We start from the raw sequence: 16,275 nt of genomic DNA on the forward strand, positions 1-16,275 counted from the left end.
GCGGGGTCAGGAGGGCCGGGCCGGGCCGGGCCGGGCGGCTGGAGGACCGCGGACCATAGAGCGGCGGCCGGAGCGGCTCCCCCTGCTCGGCGCGTGGCGAGGAGAGACTTCCGGTTTCCGGTCAGCGCCGGGGGGCTCGTTGCGGAGTCGGAGCAACATGGCAACGGCGGTGAGAGGGGCCCCCCCGCCCCCTGAGCGCGGCCCTGCCCGGGGGAGGGGGGAGGGATCGGGGGGGTTGGGGGAAGCGGGGGGGATCCGCGCGCGCGGCCCCGCCCCCCTCACCCCCCCTCTCCGCTCTCCCCCCCCAGACCACGAAGGTGCCCGAGGTCCGGGACGTGACGCGCATCGAGCGGATCGGTGAGTCCCGCGCGGGGGGGGCTGGGATCGCCCCAGCAGAGGAGCGGCGCCCTGTCACCATGGGAACCAGCCGGGAGCCACGCGGTCTCCACGGCAACGGGGCTGGGCGCAACCTGCCCCCCCCACCCCCCCCCGCTGCTCTGGGCCGGGGGGGCTGATCGGGGGCCGGGGGGGGCCTGGGTCTGGCCGGGCCCGTGGGGCTGATCGGGGGCCGGGGGGGCTGATCGGGGGCCGGGGGGGGCTGATCGGGGGCCGGGGGGGGCTGATCGGGGGCCGGGGGGGGCTGATCGGGGGCCGGGGGGGCTGATCGGGGGCCGGGGGGGGCTGATCGGGGGCTGGGGGGGGCTGATCCCGGCCGGGGGGGGCTGATTGGGGGCCGGGGGGGCTGATCCCGGCTGGGGGGGCTGATTGGGGGCCGGGGGGGGCTGATTGGGGGCCGGGGGGGGCTGATCCCGGCTGGGGGGGGCTGATTGGGGGCCGGGGGGGCTGATCCCGGCTGGGGGGGCTGATTGGGGGCCGGGGGGGGCTGATTGGGGGCCGGGGGGGCTGATCCCGGCTGGGGGGGCTGATTGGGGGCCGGGGGGGGCTGATTGGGGGCCGGGGGGGGCTGATCCCGGCTGGGGGGGGCTGATCGGGGTGCCAGGGAGCCGTGGGCGATACCAGGCTGCCTGGGCCCTTTGCCCTCATCAGCTCCGGTCTCTGCCCACCGGGGGGGGGGACACACACCAAGCCCCCCCCCAGCCCGGGCAGCCGGGTGATGCGTCTCTCTTCTGTCCCCAGGCGCCCACTCCCACATCCGGGGCCTGGGCCTGGACGATGCCCTGGAGCCCAGACAGGTACCTGGGGCGCCTCCTGCTGGCCACTGCCACGTGGGGAGTCCGGGCAGAGGGGCCCACTGGGAGAGAGACCCAGGAGGCTTCCATGGGAGGGAAAATGGGGGGCTGTTGGGGGTAGCGTCACTGTCTGAGGGAGCTTGGGGGGCTGTGCGGGGGGCATAGGGCACCTTGGTCAGTGGAGGGGAGGAACTGGGTATTGGGAGGGGGAGGTCTGGCGGGAGTGGGGGTTGCGTATGGGGGAAGGGCTGCATGTGAATGGGGGGAGATGGAAGGGCTGCCTCGGGGTTGCAGCAGGGGGCTGGGTGTGTGAATGGGGGGAGGGGCTGCATGTGAGGGAGGAGCTGGGGGGCTGGCTGGGGCTCCCCCCTCGCCGGCACCCACCCCTCGCTCTTCCCAGGTCTCGCAGGGCATGGTGGGCCAGCTGGCCGCCCGCCGGGCCGCTGGCGTCATCCTGGAGATGATCAAGGAGGGGAAGATCGCGGGCCGGGCCGTCCTCATCGCCGGCCAGCCGGGCACCGGCAAGACGGCCATCGCCATGGGTACAGCACTGGGAGCCTCCCTCTAAGGCACCTGGGGGGCCCCTGTTGGGAGCCGATCACAGCCTTGGCCTGGGGACCCCTCCTCCGCTCCTCCTCTTGACAAGTATAGGGCCCTCTGGACTCCTCCCCCACAGGAATCCCCCTCCCCCATCCTGGAATCCTGCTCCCACCCAAGGAGTCCCGTCCCCCCACCCGTGACCTGGGATCCCCCCTACCCTGGGAAGCCCTCCCACCCTGGCACTCTCCTCTGGGCCCCTCGAGGGAGTTGCCGTGCCCTGAGCAGTGGGGGTCCCCAGCCATCCACTCCCCTGTGTAACCAGCTCTCCCCCCTGCCCCCAGGCATGGCGCAGGCGCTGGGGCTGGACACGCCCTTCACCGCCATCGCCGGCAGCGAGATCTTCTCCTTGGAGATGAGCAAGACAGAGGCGCTGACCCAGGCCTTCCGGCGCTCCATCGGCGTGCGCATCAAGTGAGGGGCGGGGCCCGGACGCTGGGGTTCTGGCTCCAGCTCTGGGAGGGGAGTGGGGTCTGGTGGGTTAGAGCACGGGGGCTGGGAGCCAGGACTCCTGGGTTCTCTCCCCGGCTCTGGGAGGGGAGTGGAGTTGAGTGGTTAGACGGGGGCTGGGAGCCAGGAGGGCGTTGGTTGCCCTGCTGTGCGTAAGTGCCTCACTGGGCAGAGAGCTGCCCCCTGCTGGGGGTGCTGGGGGAAGCTGGTTTCTGTCTCTGGGGACTGTGGCGTGGCGGGTGGGGGTGAGGGCTGTCCCTCCTCAGCCCCCCTCCTCTTTCCCCGCAGGGAGGAGACCGAGATCATCGAGGGGGAGGTGGTGGAGATCCAGATTGACCGCCCGGCCACCGGCACCGTGAGTGGGGAGCGGGGCAGGGGGGTGGGCAGCCCCTGGGGGCTGAGCCAGCCGATGCCGCCCCGGGTTCACCTGCCCAGCTTGGCAGGAGCAGGACAGACCTGGGTTGGCTGGTGCTGCCCTGGTCTCCCATACCCCTCCTACCTCCCCCTCCCTTGCAGGAACTGGCCCCTCCCCTCCACCCAAGAGCAGGCCCCTCCCACCCCCACCAAGCAGGGCTTCCTTAGGCCAGTGGGCGGGGCGCAGCTGTGGGCTCTCTCCCCCTCCCCCCCACATGTGCCGGGTGGTGTGTGTGCGCAGTGGCTGACACCCCCCCACCCCCCCGCCGCAGGGCGCCAAGGTGGGGAAGCTGACGCTGAAGACCACGGAGATGGAAACCATCTACGACCTGGGCACCAAGATGATCGAGTCACTGACCAAGGAGAAAGTGCAGGCCGGGTGAGGCGGGGGGGGCGTTGGGTGCTGATGGGTGGGGGAGGGCCACAGTGGGCGATGGGTGGAACGGGAGGGGCTGGGGCAGGGGGCCATGGGCGGAGAGCTTGCTTGCTGGGAGGGCAGGAATCCAGCAAGGAGTGGCTCCCCCAAGGGGTCCGTATCGGGGCTCCCGGTATAGAGGGCCTGGGCTCTCCCCTGTCTGCCTTCGCGCACACACCCCCGGCCAGGCCTGACCATCCCCCCCATGCCTATAAAACGATGGTGTCTAAATTAGCTGTTACCGCTCAAGAAAGAGATCGTGGAGTCATTGTGGAGAGTTCTCTGAAATTATCTGGGCAGCGGCAGAACAGAACGCTGGGAGTCATTAAGAAAATATATTGCCTCTCTATAAATCCATGGCACGACCACATCTGGAATACTGCGTGCAGATGTGGTCGCCTCATCTCCAAAAAGATATATTGAGATTGGAAAAGGTTCAGAGAAGGGCAACAAAAATGATTAGGGGCCTGGAATGGCTTCCATAGGAGGAGTGATTAATTAGACTGGGACTTTTCAGCTTGGAGAAGAGACACCTAAAGGGGGATACGATAAAGGTCTATAAAATCATGCCTGGTGTGGAGAAAGTGAATCAAGAAGTGTTATTTACTCCTCATAACACAAGGACTAGGGGTCACCCAATTAAATGAATAGACAGCAGGTTTAAAACAAACAAAAGGAAGTATTTCTGAAGACAGCGCACAGTCAACCTGTGGAACTCCTTGCCACAGGATGTTGTGAAGGCCAAGACTAGAACAGGGTTCAGAAAATACCAAGATAAGTCCATGGAGGACAGGTCCATCGATGGCTATTAGCCAGGCTGGGCAGGGATGGGGTCCCAGGCCTCTGTTTGCCAGGAGCTGGGGATGGGCGACGGTTGGATCGCTCGACGATCCCCTGTGCTGTTCATGCCCTCAGAGGCGGCTGCCGGCAAACAAGACACAGCTGGACAGACCTTTGGTCTGACCCAGTCTGGCCGCTCTTCTGTTCCCCCGCAGGGACGTCATCACCATCGACAAAGCCACCGGGAAGATCAGCAAACTGGGGCGCTCCTTCACCCGGGCGCGGGACTACGACGCCATGGGCGCCCAGGTACGGGCAGTGCCGGGTTGTGGGGGAGTGGTGGCGCCCAGGTACGGGCAGTGCCGGGTTTGGGGGGAGTGATGGCGCCCAGGTACGGGCAGTGCCGGGTTTGGGGGGAGTGATGGCGCCCAGGTACGGGCAGTGCCGGGCTGGGGGGGAGTGGGGGCGCCCAGGTACGGGCAGTGCCGGGCTGGGGGGGGGAGTGGGGGCGCCCAGGTACGGGCAGTGCCGGGCTGGGGGGGAGTGGGGGCGCCCAGGTACGGGCTGGGGCTCTGAGCTGCCTGCCCCCCAAGACCTGTGCGGCCATTCCCCCGGGTTCCTGCTGTCCCGGCGGGGGGGAGGGGGGGGGGGGGTTGCTGGTGGCTGCTGGGGGGGCGCAGTGGGGGGCTCCTGAGGGCAGACTCTGAGCTGCCCCTCCCCCCAGACTAAGTTTGTGCAGTGCCCGGACGGGGAGCTGCAGAAGCGCAAGGAGGTCGTCCACACGGTGTCGCTGCATGAGATCGACGTCATCAACAGCCGCACGCAGGGCTTCCTGGCCCTCTTCTCAGGTACCCCCCTGCAGCCCCCCTGTCACCCCATGGCCCCCCCGCAGCCCCAGCCCCGGTCACCCCACAGCCTCCCCCCGTCACCTCCCCACAGCCCCCATCAACAGCTGCACTCAGGGCTTCCTGGCCCTCTTCTCAGGTCCCCCCTGTCGCAGAGTGTGGGGGGACACCAGGCCCTGCACCCCCGTCTTCCTGGGATTCACCGGGACTCTCAGCCAGCCAGTAAAGTAGAAGGTTTATTTAGACGACAGGAACACAGTCCAAGACAGGTCTTGCAGATACAGACAACAGGACCCCGCCCCCCCAGTTAGGTCCATCTTGGGGTCCCAGGGGCACCACAGCCCCACTGGGGGGTCAGAGCCCCGTCTGGGCTCCCCTCCATTACCCCAGCCAGCTCCTGAAACTCTCTCCAGTGTCTCTCACCCAGCCTCTCCCCAGCTCCCCCCCCCCCCCTTTGTCCAGTTTCCCTGCAGAGGTGTCACCTGGCCCCAGCCCCCTCCTGGGTTCTCACGTTACATGCTCAGGTATCTTCCCTCAAGGCCAGTCTCCCATCCCCCCATGCAGAGCGTCCCAGCCAACCTCCCACTCAGCATTCAAAGGCCACATTAAGAACAGTCCCAGTTCGTCACACCCTCCTGCAGCCCCCCATCTCCCCACAGCCCCCCATCAACAGCCGCACGCAGGGCTTCCTGGCCCTCTTCTCAGGTACCCCCCTGCAGCTCCCCCTCCCCCCGTCACCCCTGTCACGGACTCACAGATCATACCCACTCTTGGCCCCATGCGGTCCATGGGGGGTGCCCCTTTCAGTGCGACAGCCCTTCTCGGGGGTCCACTCTCTCCTGGGATTGGGCCCCTCCACCTCCTGGAGCCGCACCTCTCTGAGCCTTAGCACGTCTGTCTCTGCCGTGGGCCCCCTCAAAAAGGCCCCTCGCTTTGGACCCCTGGGGCCTCCACCCCTGAAGGGGACGATGCCTCCGCCCCCCACCCTGATCTCTAGCCCGGAGTGATTCTCAGCCAGCATCACACAGGAGGGTTTATTGAGCGTTGAACCCAGCACAGGAAACTCTCTGGCCTCCCTCAGCCCAGCACATCCCAGTCTCCCCTGCACCCAGGTGGGCTCTGCCTGCTCCCCCTCTCCAGCCCAGAGCCCCCCTGCTCCCAGCTGGGTATCTGATACCCCCAGCCCTGCCTCTGTCCATTGCCTTCTCTCCAGGGAAACAGGGTCACCTGGGCCTCCTCTCCCCTCTTCCGTCCTCTGGCCCCTCTGGCTGGAACCGGCTGGTCCGGTCACCGGGGTCCTGTCCCCACAGCCCATTGTCCTCCCACTGGCCAGAACCGGCTGCAACTCCTGAGCTGGGTCACCGGGTCACCAGCAGCTGGGGTGTCCATTCTCCAGGCCATCGGACGGGGTCCCAAGTTCCCTCTCCGGTCCTGTGTACCCACAAACTCCCTCTCCCCTCCCCTCGTTAAACCAGCAACACCCAGGGACACCGAGTCCCACCCCCTCGGCGTGCAAACCATTGGAAACCCAAGAAAATCACCCATAGGAAACAAGGAAAACCAGAAACTCCCCCCTTGATCACACCTCCCCACAGCCCCCCATCAACAGCCGCACACAGGGCTTCCTGGCCCTCTTCTCAGGTACCCCCCATCACTCTGCACCTCTCCGTGGTCACCCCACAGCCCCCTTCTCCCCCCTGCACGGCCTCCCCACAGCCGCACTCAGGGCTTCCTGGCCCTTTTCTCAGGTTCCCCCCTTCAGCCCCCTCATCACCCTCCACCTCCCCGCAGCCCCACTGTCACCCCGCAGCCCCCCCCATGGCCCCCATCAACACTGCCCCAGGGCCTCCTCGCCCTCTTCCACGGCCCTGGGGGGCACAAGCTCTACCCCCCTGAATCAGAGCCTCTCCCCTCCCCCAGCGAGGTAGGGTGGCCCCCCCTGGGGAGGTTGGGTCCCCTGGAGGCATCGGGGTCGAGGCGTGTCCCTGCCGGGGATCACCATCTCGTGTCTGCACCACCAGGCGACACCGGGGAGATCAAGGCCGAGGTGCGGGAGCAGATCAATGCCAAGGTGGCCGAGTGGCGTGAGGAGGGAAAAGCCGAGGTCATCCCGGGGGTGAGTGAGGGTGTGGGGGGGCGCTGGACAAGTGATCTTGGGGGTGAGCGCGTGGGGGGGCGCTGGCTGGGTGATCTCGGGGGGGGGGGTGAGCGCGTGGGGGGGCGCTGGCTGGGTGATCTCGGGGGGGGTGAGCGCGTGGGGGGGCGCTGGACGTGTGATCTCGGGGGTGAGCGCGTGGGGGGTGTGCTGGCTGGGTGATCTCGGGGGGGTGAGCGCGTGGGGGGGGTGCTGGCTGGGTGATCTCGGGGGGGTGAGCGCGTGGGGGGGGCGCTGGCTAGGTGATCTCGGGGGGTGGGGGTGTTTGGGGCCTGGGTGTAGTTGAGGTAGAAAGATGCCTGTGGGGTGTTGGGGGGGCAGCATGGTTCTGGGGACCGAGTGATTTGGGGGGACTAAGTGTATGCACAGGGGGTTGGGGGGGATAGCATGGGGTGGCAGGGTGACCCCGGGGAGGGAGGGGGATGGTGGGGGGGCTGGAGGGGGATTGCGGTGGGATGACCATGTGGAAGGGAAGGGGGCAGCAGGAGGGTGATGGCCGTGCCGCCGCCCCCTCTCCCCCCCAGGTGCTGTTCATTGATGAGGTTCACATGCTGGACATCGAGTGTTTCTCCTTCCTCAACCGGGCGCTGGAGAGCGACATGGCCCCCGTGCTCATCATGGCCACCAACCGCGGCATCACCAGGTGGGCAGCCGCCGGGCGGGGCCTGGCCTGGGAAGGGGCACAGGTGGGGCTTTCCCAGTGAGGGGTGGAGTGGGGGGCCTGGGTTGACAGATGGTTCTGAAGGGGGGGCTGGTGGAGGGGGGTTGGCTGGGAGGCCCTGCTCCCCACAGGATCTGGTCTGGGGGGGCTGAGTGAATGCACAGGGGGCTGGCGTGGGGGCAGGCCCAGGGCAGGGCAGTCACGGGGCGACGCTCTGAACTGCTCCCTACGAAGCCAGGCAGGACTCGGGGAGGAGCCTCGTCTCTCGGAGCAGACTGTCCCCGGCCAAGGAGCTCACACGGCTTCACCTTCCTGGGGCTGAGCCCGGAGCATTCAGCATCCCCGTCCCCCCGTGCGCCTCCCGCAGCGAGTCCGCCCAGGGGGGGGTCCTGGGGGAGTCAGAGGGCCCTGCCCCCCAACTCCGCAGTCAGACGTGACTCTCAGCCGGCCGGGAACACAGACGGTTTATTAGCCGACAGGAACAGCCCAAACCAGAGCTTGTGGGTACAGAGACCAGGACCCCTCAGTCTGGTCCCTCTTGGGGGGCGGGGGGGGCAGACCCTGGTTTTGGGTATTGGTGCAGCGCACAGGGAAACTGAGGCACACACAGTGTTCGTGTAGGGCCGTAAGACTCACATGCAACATAACGAGATGAATAAAACCCCACTTCGTCACAGGGGGCTTTCCCGGTGGGGGGTGCATGGTGACAGGTGGCTCTGACGGGGTGGGGGGGTGATAGGCGGCTCTCACCCTAGCTGGGGGGGGGGGGCTGGAGCCCCTCCCCCGTTGCTCAGGCCCCGCTCCCCCCAGGATCCGCGGCACCAGCTACCAGAGCCCCCACGGGATCCCCCTCGACCTGCTGGACCGGCTGCTGATCATCTCCACCGCGCCCTACAGCGACAAGGAGACCAAGCAGATCCTCAAGATCCGGTGAGGGGGGGCTGCTGCGAGTGTGTGTGTTGTGTGTTCCCCCCCCCCCCCCCAGCAGTGCCCCATAGGCCGGATGCTGTCACCCAGCCGGCAGCCCCTGGGAGTAACTCTCATTGGGGGGAGCCCCTCAGCTTCCCGCCCCCTTGCAGCCTGCAGGGGTCAGGCCGGGAGCCCCCCACAGCAAGTGCCCCAGAGGGAGCCAGGCCCCCCAGCTCCAGGCTCGGGCGTGACTCGGCCTGGGGGGGTAGTTGGGGGTCTGGGCGCAGAGCGGAGAGTCCTGGGTTAGCGCCGAGAACAGAAATTACAGCCAAGGCCCCCCCCCCCAACCCCTTAGTGCCGGTGCCCCCAGCTGCCCCACACGGAGCAACCCCCCCCCCCCGGCTCCTCCCAACACTTTGTCCTGCAGCTGGTCGCACCCGGCCGGCTCCCTGCCCCCAATGACCATGCAGCATGTGGGGAAACCGAGGCACGGAGCATAGTCAGGGACATCTTCCAAAGCTGCGAGCTCCCCCCAAGCCAGGAGCCCTCCGGTGCTGCGAGCTCCCCCCAGCAGTGCCCTGCCCCCTCTCTCCCCCCCCAGGTGCGAGGAGGAGGACGTGGAGATGAACGAAGACGCCTACACGGTGCTGACGCGCATCGGGCTGGAGACCTCCCTGCGCTACGCCATGCAGCTCATCACCGCCGCCAGCCTGGTGTGCCGCAAGAGGAAGGTGAGGCCCGGACGCCTGGGTTCGAGCCTGGCTCGGGGCGCCCGGACGCCTGGGTTCGAGCCTGGCTCCGGGGGGGGGGGGGGGGGGAGGGGAGAAGGGGGGCTGGGAGCCAGGGCCCCTGGGTGGGGTTTCTGAGGGTGCACCAGGCCCTTCTGACGTGCCCCCCTCTCCCCCCCCCCGCAGGGCACGGAGGTGCAGGTGGAGGACATCAAGCGCGTGTACTCCCTGTTCCTGGACGAGTCCCGCTCCACCCAGTACATGAAGGAGTACCAGGACGCCTTCCTCTTCAACGAGCTCAGTGAGTGCTGGGGAGGGTCGGGGGGGGGGGCAGGTGGGAGGGCTATAGAGAGCAGCCGCTCCACCCCTCTGCCCCAGCCGCCCAATGGGGGCTCCCCCCAGGTAGGGGGCTGCTGCCCAGCTCAGCGGGACAGGCAGTGGGGTCTTGCCCCCTCCCTCCCCCCTTCTAACCTTCCTTATCTCTTACAGAGGGAGACACCATGGACACATCGTGATCCCGCCCCCCTGCTGCCCCCCCCCCCAAGACCCCTTCTTCCCCCCCCCTTCCCCGTCCAGCCGTTTCATTGGTTTCTGATTTTGTAAAATAAACGTTATGGAAAAATCTGCTGAATGTCTGACGGCCTGGGAGCCCGGACGCCTGGGTTCTGTGCTCGGCTCTGGGAGGGGGCTGGGGGCCTTGGAGCCCGTACGCCTGGGTTCTGTGCTAGGCTCTGGGAGGGACTGGGGTCCTCGGAGCCCGGATGCCTGGGTTCTGTGCTAGGCTCTGGGAGGGACTGGGGTCCTCGGAGCCCGGACGCCTGGGTTCTGTGCTGGCTCTGGGAGGGGGCTGGGAGTCTTGTGTGGGGGTGGGAGATGGCTGGGAGCCCGGACGTCTGGGTTCTGTGCCGGGCTCTGGGAGGGGACTGGTGGTCTAATGAGGGGCGGGGGCTGGGAGCCCGGACGCCTGGGTTCTGTGCTTGGCGCTGGGGGGGGCTAGATTCCTTGGTTGTGTGCCTGGCTCTGGGAGGGGGCTGAGGTCTAGTGGGTTGTGGGGAGGAGCTGGGAGCCCGGAGCCCCCCAGGTTCGGTGCCTGGCCCTGGGGGCCAGTGGTCACGAGGAGGCCCTGCTCTGCCCCCCCCCCACACACACACACACACACGGAGCCGAGGGCGTGGCCATGGCGTTTATTGCCCCCCGCCCCTAGGCGAAGCCCCCCCGGGCGCTGCAGAAGTCGGGCCCGAGGCTGTGCACGGTGCAGTCGCTGGAGTCCATGGGGCACAGGCTGCAGTGACAGCTCAGTGCCACGGGGAAGGTGAAGGCCGGGTCCACGCCGGGCGGGCAGCCGGGCAGCGCCAGCGTCTCGTAGCGCACGGCCCGGTAGCTGCAGACGTGCTGGGAGACGGGCGCCAGCGCGCTCTTGTACACCGGCTCCTGGGGAGAGAGGGGTAGGGCAGGGGGGCAGGCGGCAACCCCCACTCCCGCGGCCTGTGCCCCCCTCCCGCCGGTGCCCGCCCACCCCCGGGTGCGGGGTCCCTGCCCGCTGGGCCCGCCCCCGCCGCCCACCCCGGCCCCGCCCTCACCTTGGTCTGGCAGTACCCGCTGCAGATGGCCGTGGCCACGGTGACGCAGACGGGGCAGTCGTCCTTCTCGGCCGCGATGGTGGCGTTGATGGGGCGGCAGAAGCGGCGCCCGCGGGCGGCCCCCAGGGCCCCCCCGGCCAGCAGCAGCGCCAGCACCAGAGCCTGCAGCCCGCGCTGGGGGAGAGGACAGAGCGGGGGGCAGATGGGGCCGGCTCGGGGAAGGGGGCACTGTTAACTGGGGCCCAGACCCTCCCCAGCAGGGACCCATGTGCCCCCACGCCCCCCCTGGCCAGTGCACGGCTCCCTGCCCCCCCATTTCCAGCCCCCCACCGCTGCTCTCACCTGTGGGGGTCCCATGCTGGCGTTGGTGCCCAAGGAAATCAGCACCAGGCGTTCCCCGCTGCCCCTCTTATACCAGCAGCTCCTGCCCCCCCAGTGCCCACGTCCCCCTCCCACCCCACTCCAGCTGGCGGCAGCGGGGAGCCAAGGCCACCCCCCCCACCCCGGCACAGGGAGGGGGCGACTTCAAGGCCAACGTCACTAGGGCGCTCGGCCCACGCGGCCTGTTTCCCAGGCTTGAACCCAGGGGTCCGAGCAGCCAGCCCCTTCGCGTGCCACAGCCCCTGGGGACTCCTGGGTTCTCTCTCCAGTTCGGGGAGGGGAGCTGGGGGTGAAAGCGGGGTGGGGCTGGGAGCCAGGACTCCTGGGTTTTCTCCCAGCTCTGGGAGGGGAAGGGGCTGGGGCGCAGGACTCCTGGGTTCTCTCCTGGCTCGGGGAAGGGAGGGGGCAGAGCAGTTCACCCTCTCGGCTCACGTCTCCTGTGCCAAGGGCAACCCGGGCTCCCCCCGGAAGCCGGGGGCTGGCGCCAGCTGCGTTGCCAGGTGAGAAATCCCCACATCCTGCAGGCCACAACAGCGGCGCCCCCGGACAAATCCCCCCCAAGGGCACGAGGGAGGGGGGCTGGGAGTCAGGACACCTGAGTCCTCTTCTGAGCATCATACCTGGCAGCCCCTCCCTCCCCCAAGTAGAACCCAGGTGTCCTGGCGGCTGGGGGGCGGGGGAGGGCAGAGAAAGGACCAGGCCTCAGCGAGCCCCCTGCCCCCCAAGGAGGACAGACCAGAGAACACAGGGGTGACGTAGTGTAGCATGTTGGGGTTCACAGTATGGGGGGGCCCCCCCCCCTCAGACAGGCCTGGGTTTGCTGCTCCCATAACATTGGCTCTCCGTGCGGTACATCAGGGGCACTGCCAGGATCTGGGGCCCGGCTGCGGGGGGGCAGACGGTGGGGGGCCGGGCTGGGGGCCCCCGGATGCTGGGGGTGCGGCGGGGGGACCCATAGGACTCCTGTGCCAGGCTCAGCGCCCCCCGGTGCGGGACAGCAGGGGCCAGCATGGGCAGGCGGGGAGGGTGGGTGGGACTCGGGAAGAGGCTGGGGTCGCGTGGGGGGCCGGGGGGCCGGAGGGGGGGCACCGCGTCCTTGCCCAGAGAGGGGTCCCTCAGGCCGTGCCCCCAGGCCTTCGGGTAACCCTCAAACTGCCAGTAGGTGAGGGCGTCTTTCCGGGCGTAGCCCTGCAGCTCCTGCCTGGGGGAGAGACGGGGGGGGTGTGTGAAACCACGGATCCTTCTGCCCCCCGACTCGGTCAGCCCTGCCCGCATCCCCCAACTCCTCCCTCTTCCAATGGGCCCCAGGCATCCTGCCTCCCAGCCCCCCCCAGCTCTAACCACTAGACCCCACTCCCCTCCCAGAGCCAGGGAGAGAACCCAGGCGTCCTGCCTCCCAACCCCCCCGGCTCTAACCACTAGACCCCACTCCCCTCCCAGAGCCAGGGAGAGAACCCAGGCGTCCTGCCTCCCAGCCCCCCCGGCTCTAACCACCAGCCCCCACTCCCCTCCCAGGGCCAGGGAGAGAACCCAGGCGTCCTGGCTCCCAGCCCCTGCCCCTGCCCCCGAAGCAGTGGGGTCTCTCACGGGGTGAAGGCGTGGATGTCCTGGCTGGTGACGGAGACGTAGGGCTCCAGACGGCTCAGAACCGCCCCGTCGCGGACGTAGAAGACGGATCCGGCCAGGGGCTTGTTCTCCGTGCTGCCCACTATGGACTGGAGTGCCGGGGGAGATGGAAATTAGGGTTCACCCAATTCTGGGGACCCCAGCCCCTCCCCCCACCCCATCTGCCATCTCCCTGGGAATCTGACCTCTCTCCCCACCCCATCGGCCTCCTGGGGAACCCCAGCCCCTTCCCCCCCAACCAGAGAGCCCCCCCACCCCCATCTCTGGGGTCCCTACCTTGGAGGCGCCGTCGCTGTGGTGGGCGGCCAGGCCGAAGGGCTGGGGGCCGGCGTGGTGGGCGGGCTCGGGGGGCAGGTTGGGCCAGCCGCAGAATCGGTGCCGGGTCTCGCTCGGCCGCCCCCCCGGGGTCAGCGGGACCCGCCAGGCGCGGAGCTGCAGCTGGGGGACAGAGCACCAGGGGTGGGGGGAGGTGGGGGTCAGTGCAGGGGGGAGGGAGACAGGCCCCCCCCATGTTCTAAGGAGCCCTCCCCATAACCTTCCTCCCCCTGCCCCCAACAGCCGGTGGGGGACACTAGAGCAGATCCCAAAAGCCACCCTGGGGGGCGAGAGACAACGTGTGACCCTCAAACGCCTCCACAGCATCACCGCCCCCCCCATCCGGGAGCAGGCGCTGAGCCATGGAACCCAGGCATCCTGGCTCCCAGCCCCCGCACCCCGCTCTAACCACTAGACCCCACTCCCCTCCCAGAGCCGGGGATAGAACCCAGGCGTCCTGGCTCCCAGTCCCCCCCCCTCCTTGTGCCTTGTCCCGCAGGTCCTTGTTGCAGTGGACTCTCCACAGTGGGGCGGGCAGGAGGTAGCCGGGCTGCCCCAGGACCCCTCCGTGGGTTTTCACGTCATGGCAGAGCCCCGTGGTGGTCGCCAGGCGCTGGATCAGCTCTTCCCGCGGGGGCCGCTCCGCGCCGGGGGGCAGGGGCTCATGGACTGTGGACTGGAGGGGAGATAGAGAGAGCCTGTAACCCTCCGCCCCACACAGCTGGGGAGAGAACCCGGGCGTCCTGGCTGCTGCCCCCCCCCCGACCTCTCACCCCAAATCAGGAGGGAACCCAGGCGTCCTGGATGCCAGCCCCCTCCCCTCCAACCACTAGGCCCCACTCCCCTCCCAGAGCCAGGATTAAACGCAGGTATCCTGGCTCCAGTTTCTCCCAGCCCTAGCTCTAACCACCGGACCCCTCTCCCCAAGCCAGGAGGGAACCCAGGCGTCCTGGCTGCCAGTCCCCTCCCCTCCAATCTCTAGGCCCCACTCCCTGCCCAGAGCCAAGATAGAACCCAGGCGTCCGAGCTCCTAGCCCCCTGCCCCCACTCTAACCACGAGACCCCACCCGCCTCCCAGAGCCAGGATAGAACCCAGGCATCCTGGCTCCTGTTCCCCCCCCCAGCTCTAACCACCAGTCCCCCACTCCCCGAGCCAGGAGGGAACCCAGGCGTCCAGGCCGCCGGCTGGCACTCACGCGGGCAGCAGGGGGCGGGAAGGGCTGTGGGGGCCAGTTCTCCAGCCCCACTCCACTGCTGGTGAGGGGCCAGTCCTGGCTGTGTTGCCATTGGGCCCCCTCGACGCCCCAACCCAGGTCGGTGCCCGCGGGCGCGGGCAGGACGGTGCCAGCCATGCCAGCCTCTGCCCTGGCCCTGCCCCGGGGGAGGGAGGGTGTTTGTGACTTGTTACCATGGAGCTGGAACCCAGCATATGTGACCTGGCACAGAGCCCAGGGAGCAGCTGGCAGCCCGGATGCCTGGGTTCTCTCCTGGCTCTGGGAGAGTAGTAGGGTAGAGTGGTGGGGGAGGGGCTTAGAGCTAGGACGCCTGGGTTCTCTCCCAGCTTGGCGAGGGGGGTGTGACAAAGTGGGGGCTTTTCATAGTGTTGTGCATGAACACGGTGTGTGCCTGTTTCCCTGTGCGCTGGGGGTGTAACTGGGGGTGGCAGAGGGGGGGGTCATTGCTGCAGGGGGCCAGGTGTGACCTCGCCCAGCAGCCGGGACCCCGAGGACGGCCTGGTGATGGGGGACCCAGCGACTGGTGCCCGGGAGGCCCCCCCAGCTCGGGAGCAGCCGGTTCCAGCCATTGGGGGAACAAGGGGCTGAGGGGAGGGGCCCAGGTGACCTGCTGGCTGGAGGGAGGACAAAGGGGTGGTGTGGGGCCCAGCTGGAAGGGGGGCCTGTGGGGAGGGGATATAGGGGTCCCAGATGGAAGGGGAGGGCTGTGGGGAGGGGATATGGAGTCAGACTGCAAGGGGGAGCTGGTGGGGAGGGGATACAGGGCCTGGCTGGAAGGGGGGACTGGGGGGCCGAGGAGCAGGTGGAGCCCATGGGGCCAGGCCACGGGGCGGGGACTGGCCAGGATGGGCCCCTGAGAGCTGCCTGGGCTGGGGGGGACGTACGATAACCCCCCCTTTGCACTGGCTGAGGGTTGCTGCGGGCTGGAGCCCGGGGGGGGCGGGGGGGCTGCCAGAGCTAGGGGACCCCCGAGGGGCCCGGGGCAGAGCCAGGCACTGGGGGCTCAGGGCTGGCCCCCCAAGAGCGATGCCGCTGGATTAACGGGACACTGACACGTTTCTGTTCGGGGCCAACGAACGGCCCAGCACGGAGCCCGGATTCGGCCCGAGCGTTCGCCAGAAACAGGCTCTCGGCGCCAATCGACACCGGCCGGTGCGTTTCCAAGGTGGGGGGAGCAAGTCCCGAGACAACAGCTCTGTTCCAAAGCGAGGAGGGTCCCGGGCAGGACAGCGGCTGGTCCGGCTCTTTTTAGCCATGAGTGAGTCGGTATCCGCCCAAGAACAGGCTCCTCGCGGCACCACAGTTACTTGGGCAGAAGCTTTCGTGGGCTACCGCCGATGAAGGGGCCGTAGCCCACGAAAGCTGATGCTCAAATACATGTGTTAGTCTCTAAGGTGCCGCAAGTATGGGGCCGGCTTTAGGCCGATTCCCCTGATTTCCCGGAATCGGGCCCCACGCCATAGGCACCTTTTTAATTTTTTATTTTTTTTTACGCACCCGGCGGTGGTCCGCTCGGGGTCTTCAATGCCGCGGAAGACCGGGAGCCAAGTGAAGGACACACTCCCCCCCCCCCGCTGAAGTGTCGCCGAAGACCCGGACCACCGCCGGATATTCGAATCGGGCCCCGCATAGGGTGACCAGATGTCCCGATTTTATAGGGACAGTCCTGATTTTGGGGTCTTTTTCTTATATAGGTTCCTATTACCCCCCACCCCCTGTCCCGCTTTTTCACACTACGTCTGGGCACCCTAGCCCCGCAGGTCCTAAAGCCGGCCCTGCCCAAGTACCTCTGGTCTTGCTACGACTCCGTTTTCCCGAACGCAGGAATGCGATCTGGTAACCCCCATGCCTGCATTTTCCCCTCGCTTGTTTCCTTTTCCCATGTAACAAGTGGTATGACTGGGTCTATGGGAGCCGGCCGTGCCCCAGTGAATTTAGAAGGGTTTTGTTAAAGGACGACTAGGTAATAACATGGAGACGTAGGGTGACCAGAT

General features: G+C 67.9%; 3 protein-coding genes across 3 annotated transcripts; 1 reads left to right on the plus strand and 2 right to left on the minus strand.

Moving 5' to 3' along the window:
• Positions 1-62: 62 nt before the first annotated feature.
• On the plus strand, positions 63-9,706 carry RUVBL2 (RuvB like AAA ATPase 2). The gene is made up of 15 exons (XM_054015035.1): positions 63-169; positions 309-357; positions 1,138-1,193; positions 1,591-1,732; positions 2,072-2,201; positions 2,526-2,592; positions 2,924-3,030; positions 4,062-4,155; positions 4,571-4,694; positions 6,713-6,807; positions 7,371-7,489; positions 8,318-8,437; positions 9,018-9,147; positions 9,331-9,445; positions 9,634-9,706. The coding sequence occupies exons 1-15, from the start codon at positions 158-160 to the stop codon at positions 9,657-9,659; spliced, it is 1,386 nt and encodes a 461-aa protein (XP_053871010.1). The 5' UTR covers positions 63-157; the 3' UTR covers positions 9,660-9,706.
• Positions 9,707-10,313: 607 nt separating this feature from the next.
• On the minus strand, positions 10,314-11,081 carry LOC128829579 (lutropin subunit beta-like). The gene is made up of 3 exons (XM_054015039.1): positions 11,067-11,081; positions 10,725-10,952; positions 10,314-10,575 (listed from the first exon to the last, which is right to left on the minus strand). Exons 1-3 carry the CDS (start codon positions 11,079-11,081, stop codon positions 10,345-10,347), a joined length of 474 nt encoding a protein of 157 aa, XP_053871014.1. The 3' UTR covers positions 10,314-10,344.
• On the minus strand, positions 10,862-14,398 carry LOC128829576 (uncharacterized). Its single transcript, XM_054015037.1, has 5 exons — positions 14,243-14,398; positions 13,534-13,722; positions 13,008-13,169; positions 12,693-12,820; positions 10,862-12,306 (listed from the first exon to the last, which is right to left on the minus strand). The coding sequence occupies exons 1-5, from the start codon at positions 14,396-14,398 to the stop codon at positions 11,907-11,909; spliced, it is 1,035 nt and encodes a 344-aa protein (XP_053871012.1). The 3' UTR covers positions 10,862-11,906.
• Between the last annotated feature and the right edge of the window lie 1,877 nt (positions 14,399-16,275).

Source organism: Malaclemys terrapin, assembly GCF_027887155.1.
Source record: "Malaclemys terrapin pileata isolate rMalTer1 chromosome 20 unlocalized genomic scaffold, rMalTer1.hap1 SUPER_20_unloc_3, whole genome shotgun sequence".
NCBI lineage: Eukaryota > Metazoa > Chordata > Testudines > Emydidae > Malaclemys > Malaclemys terrapin.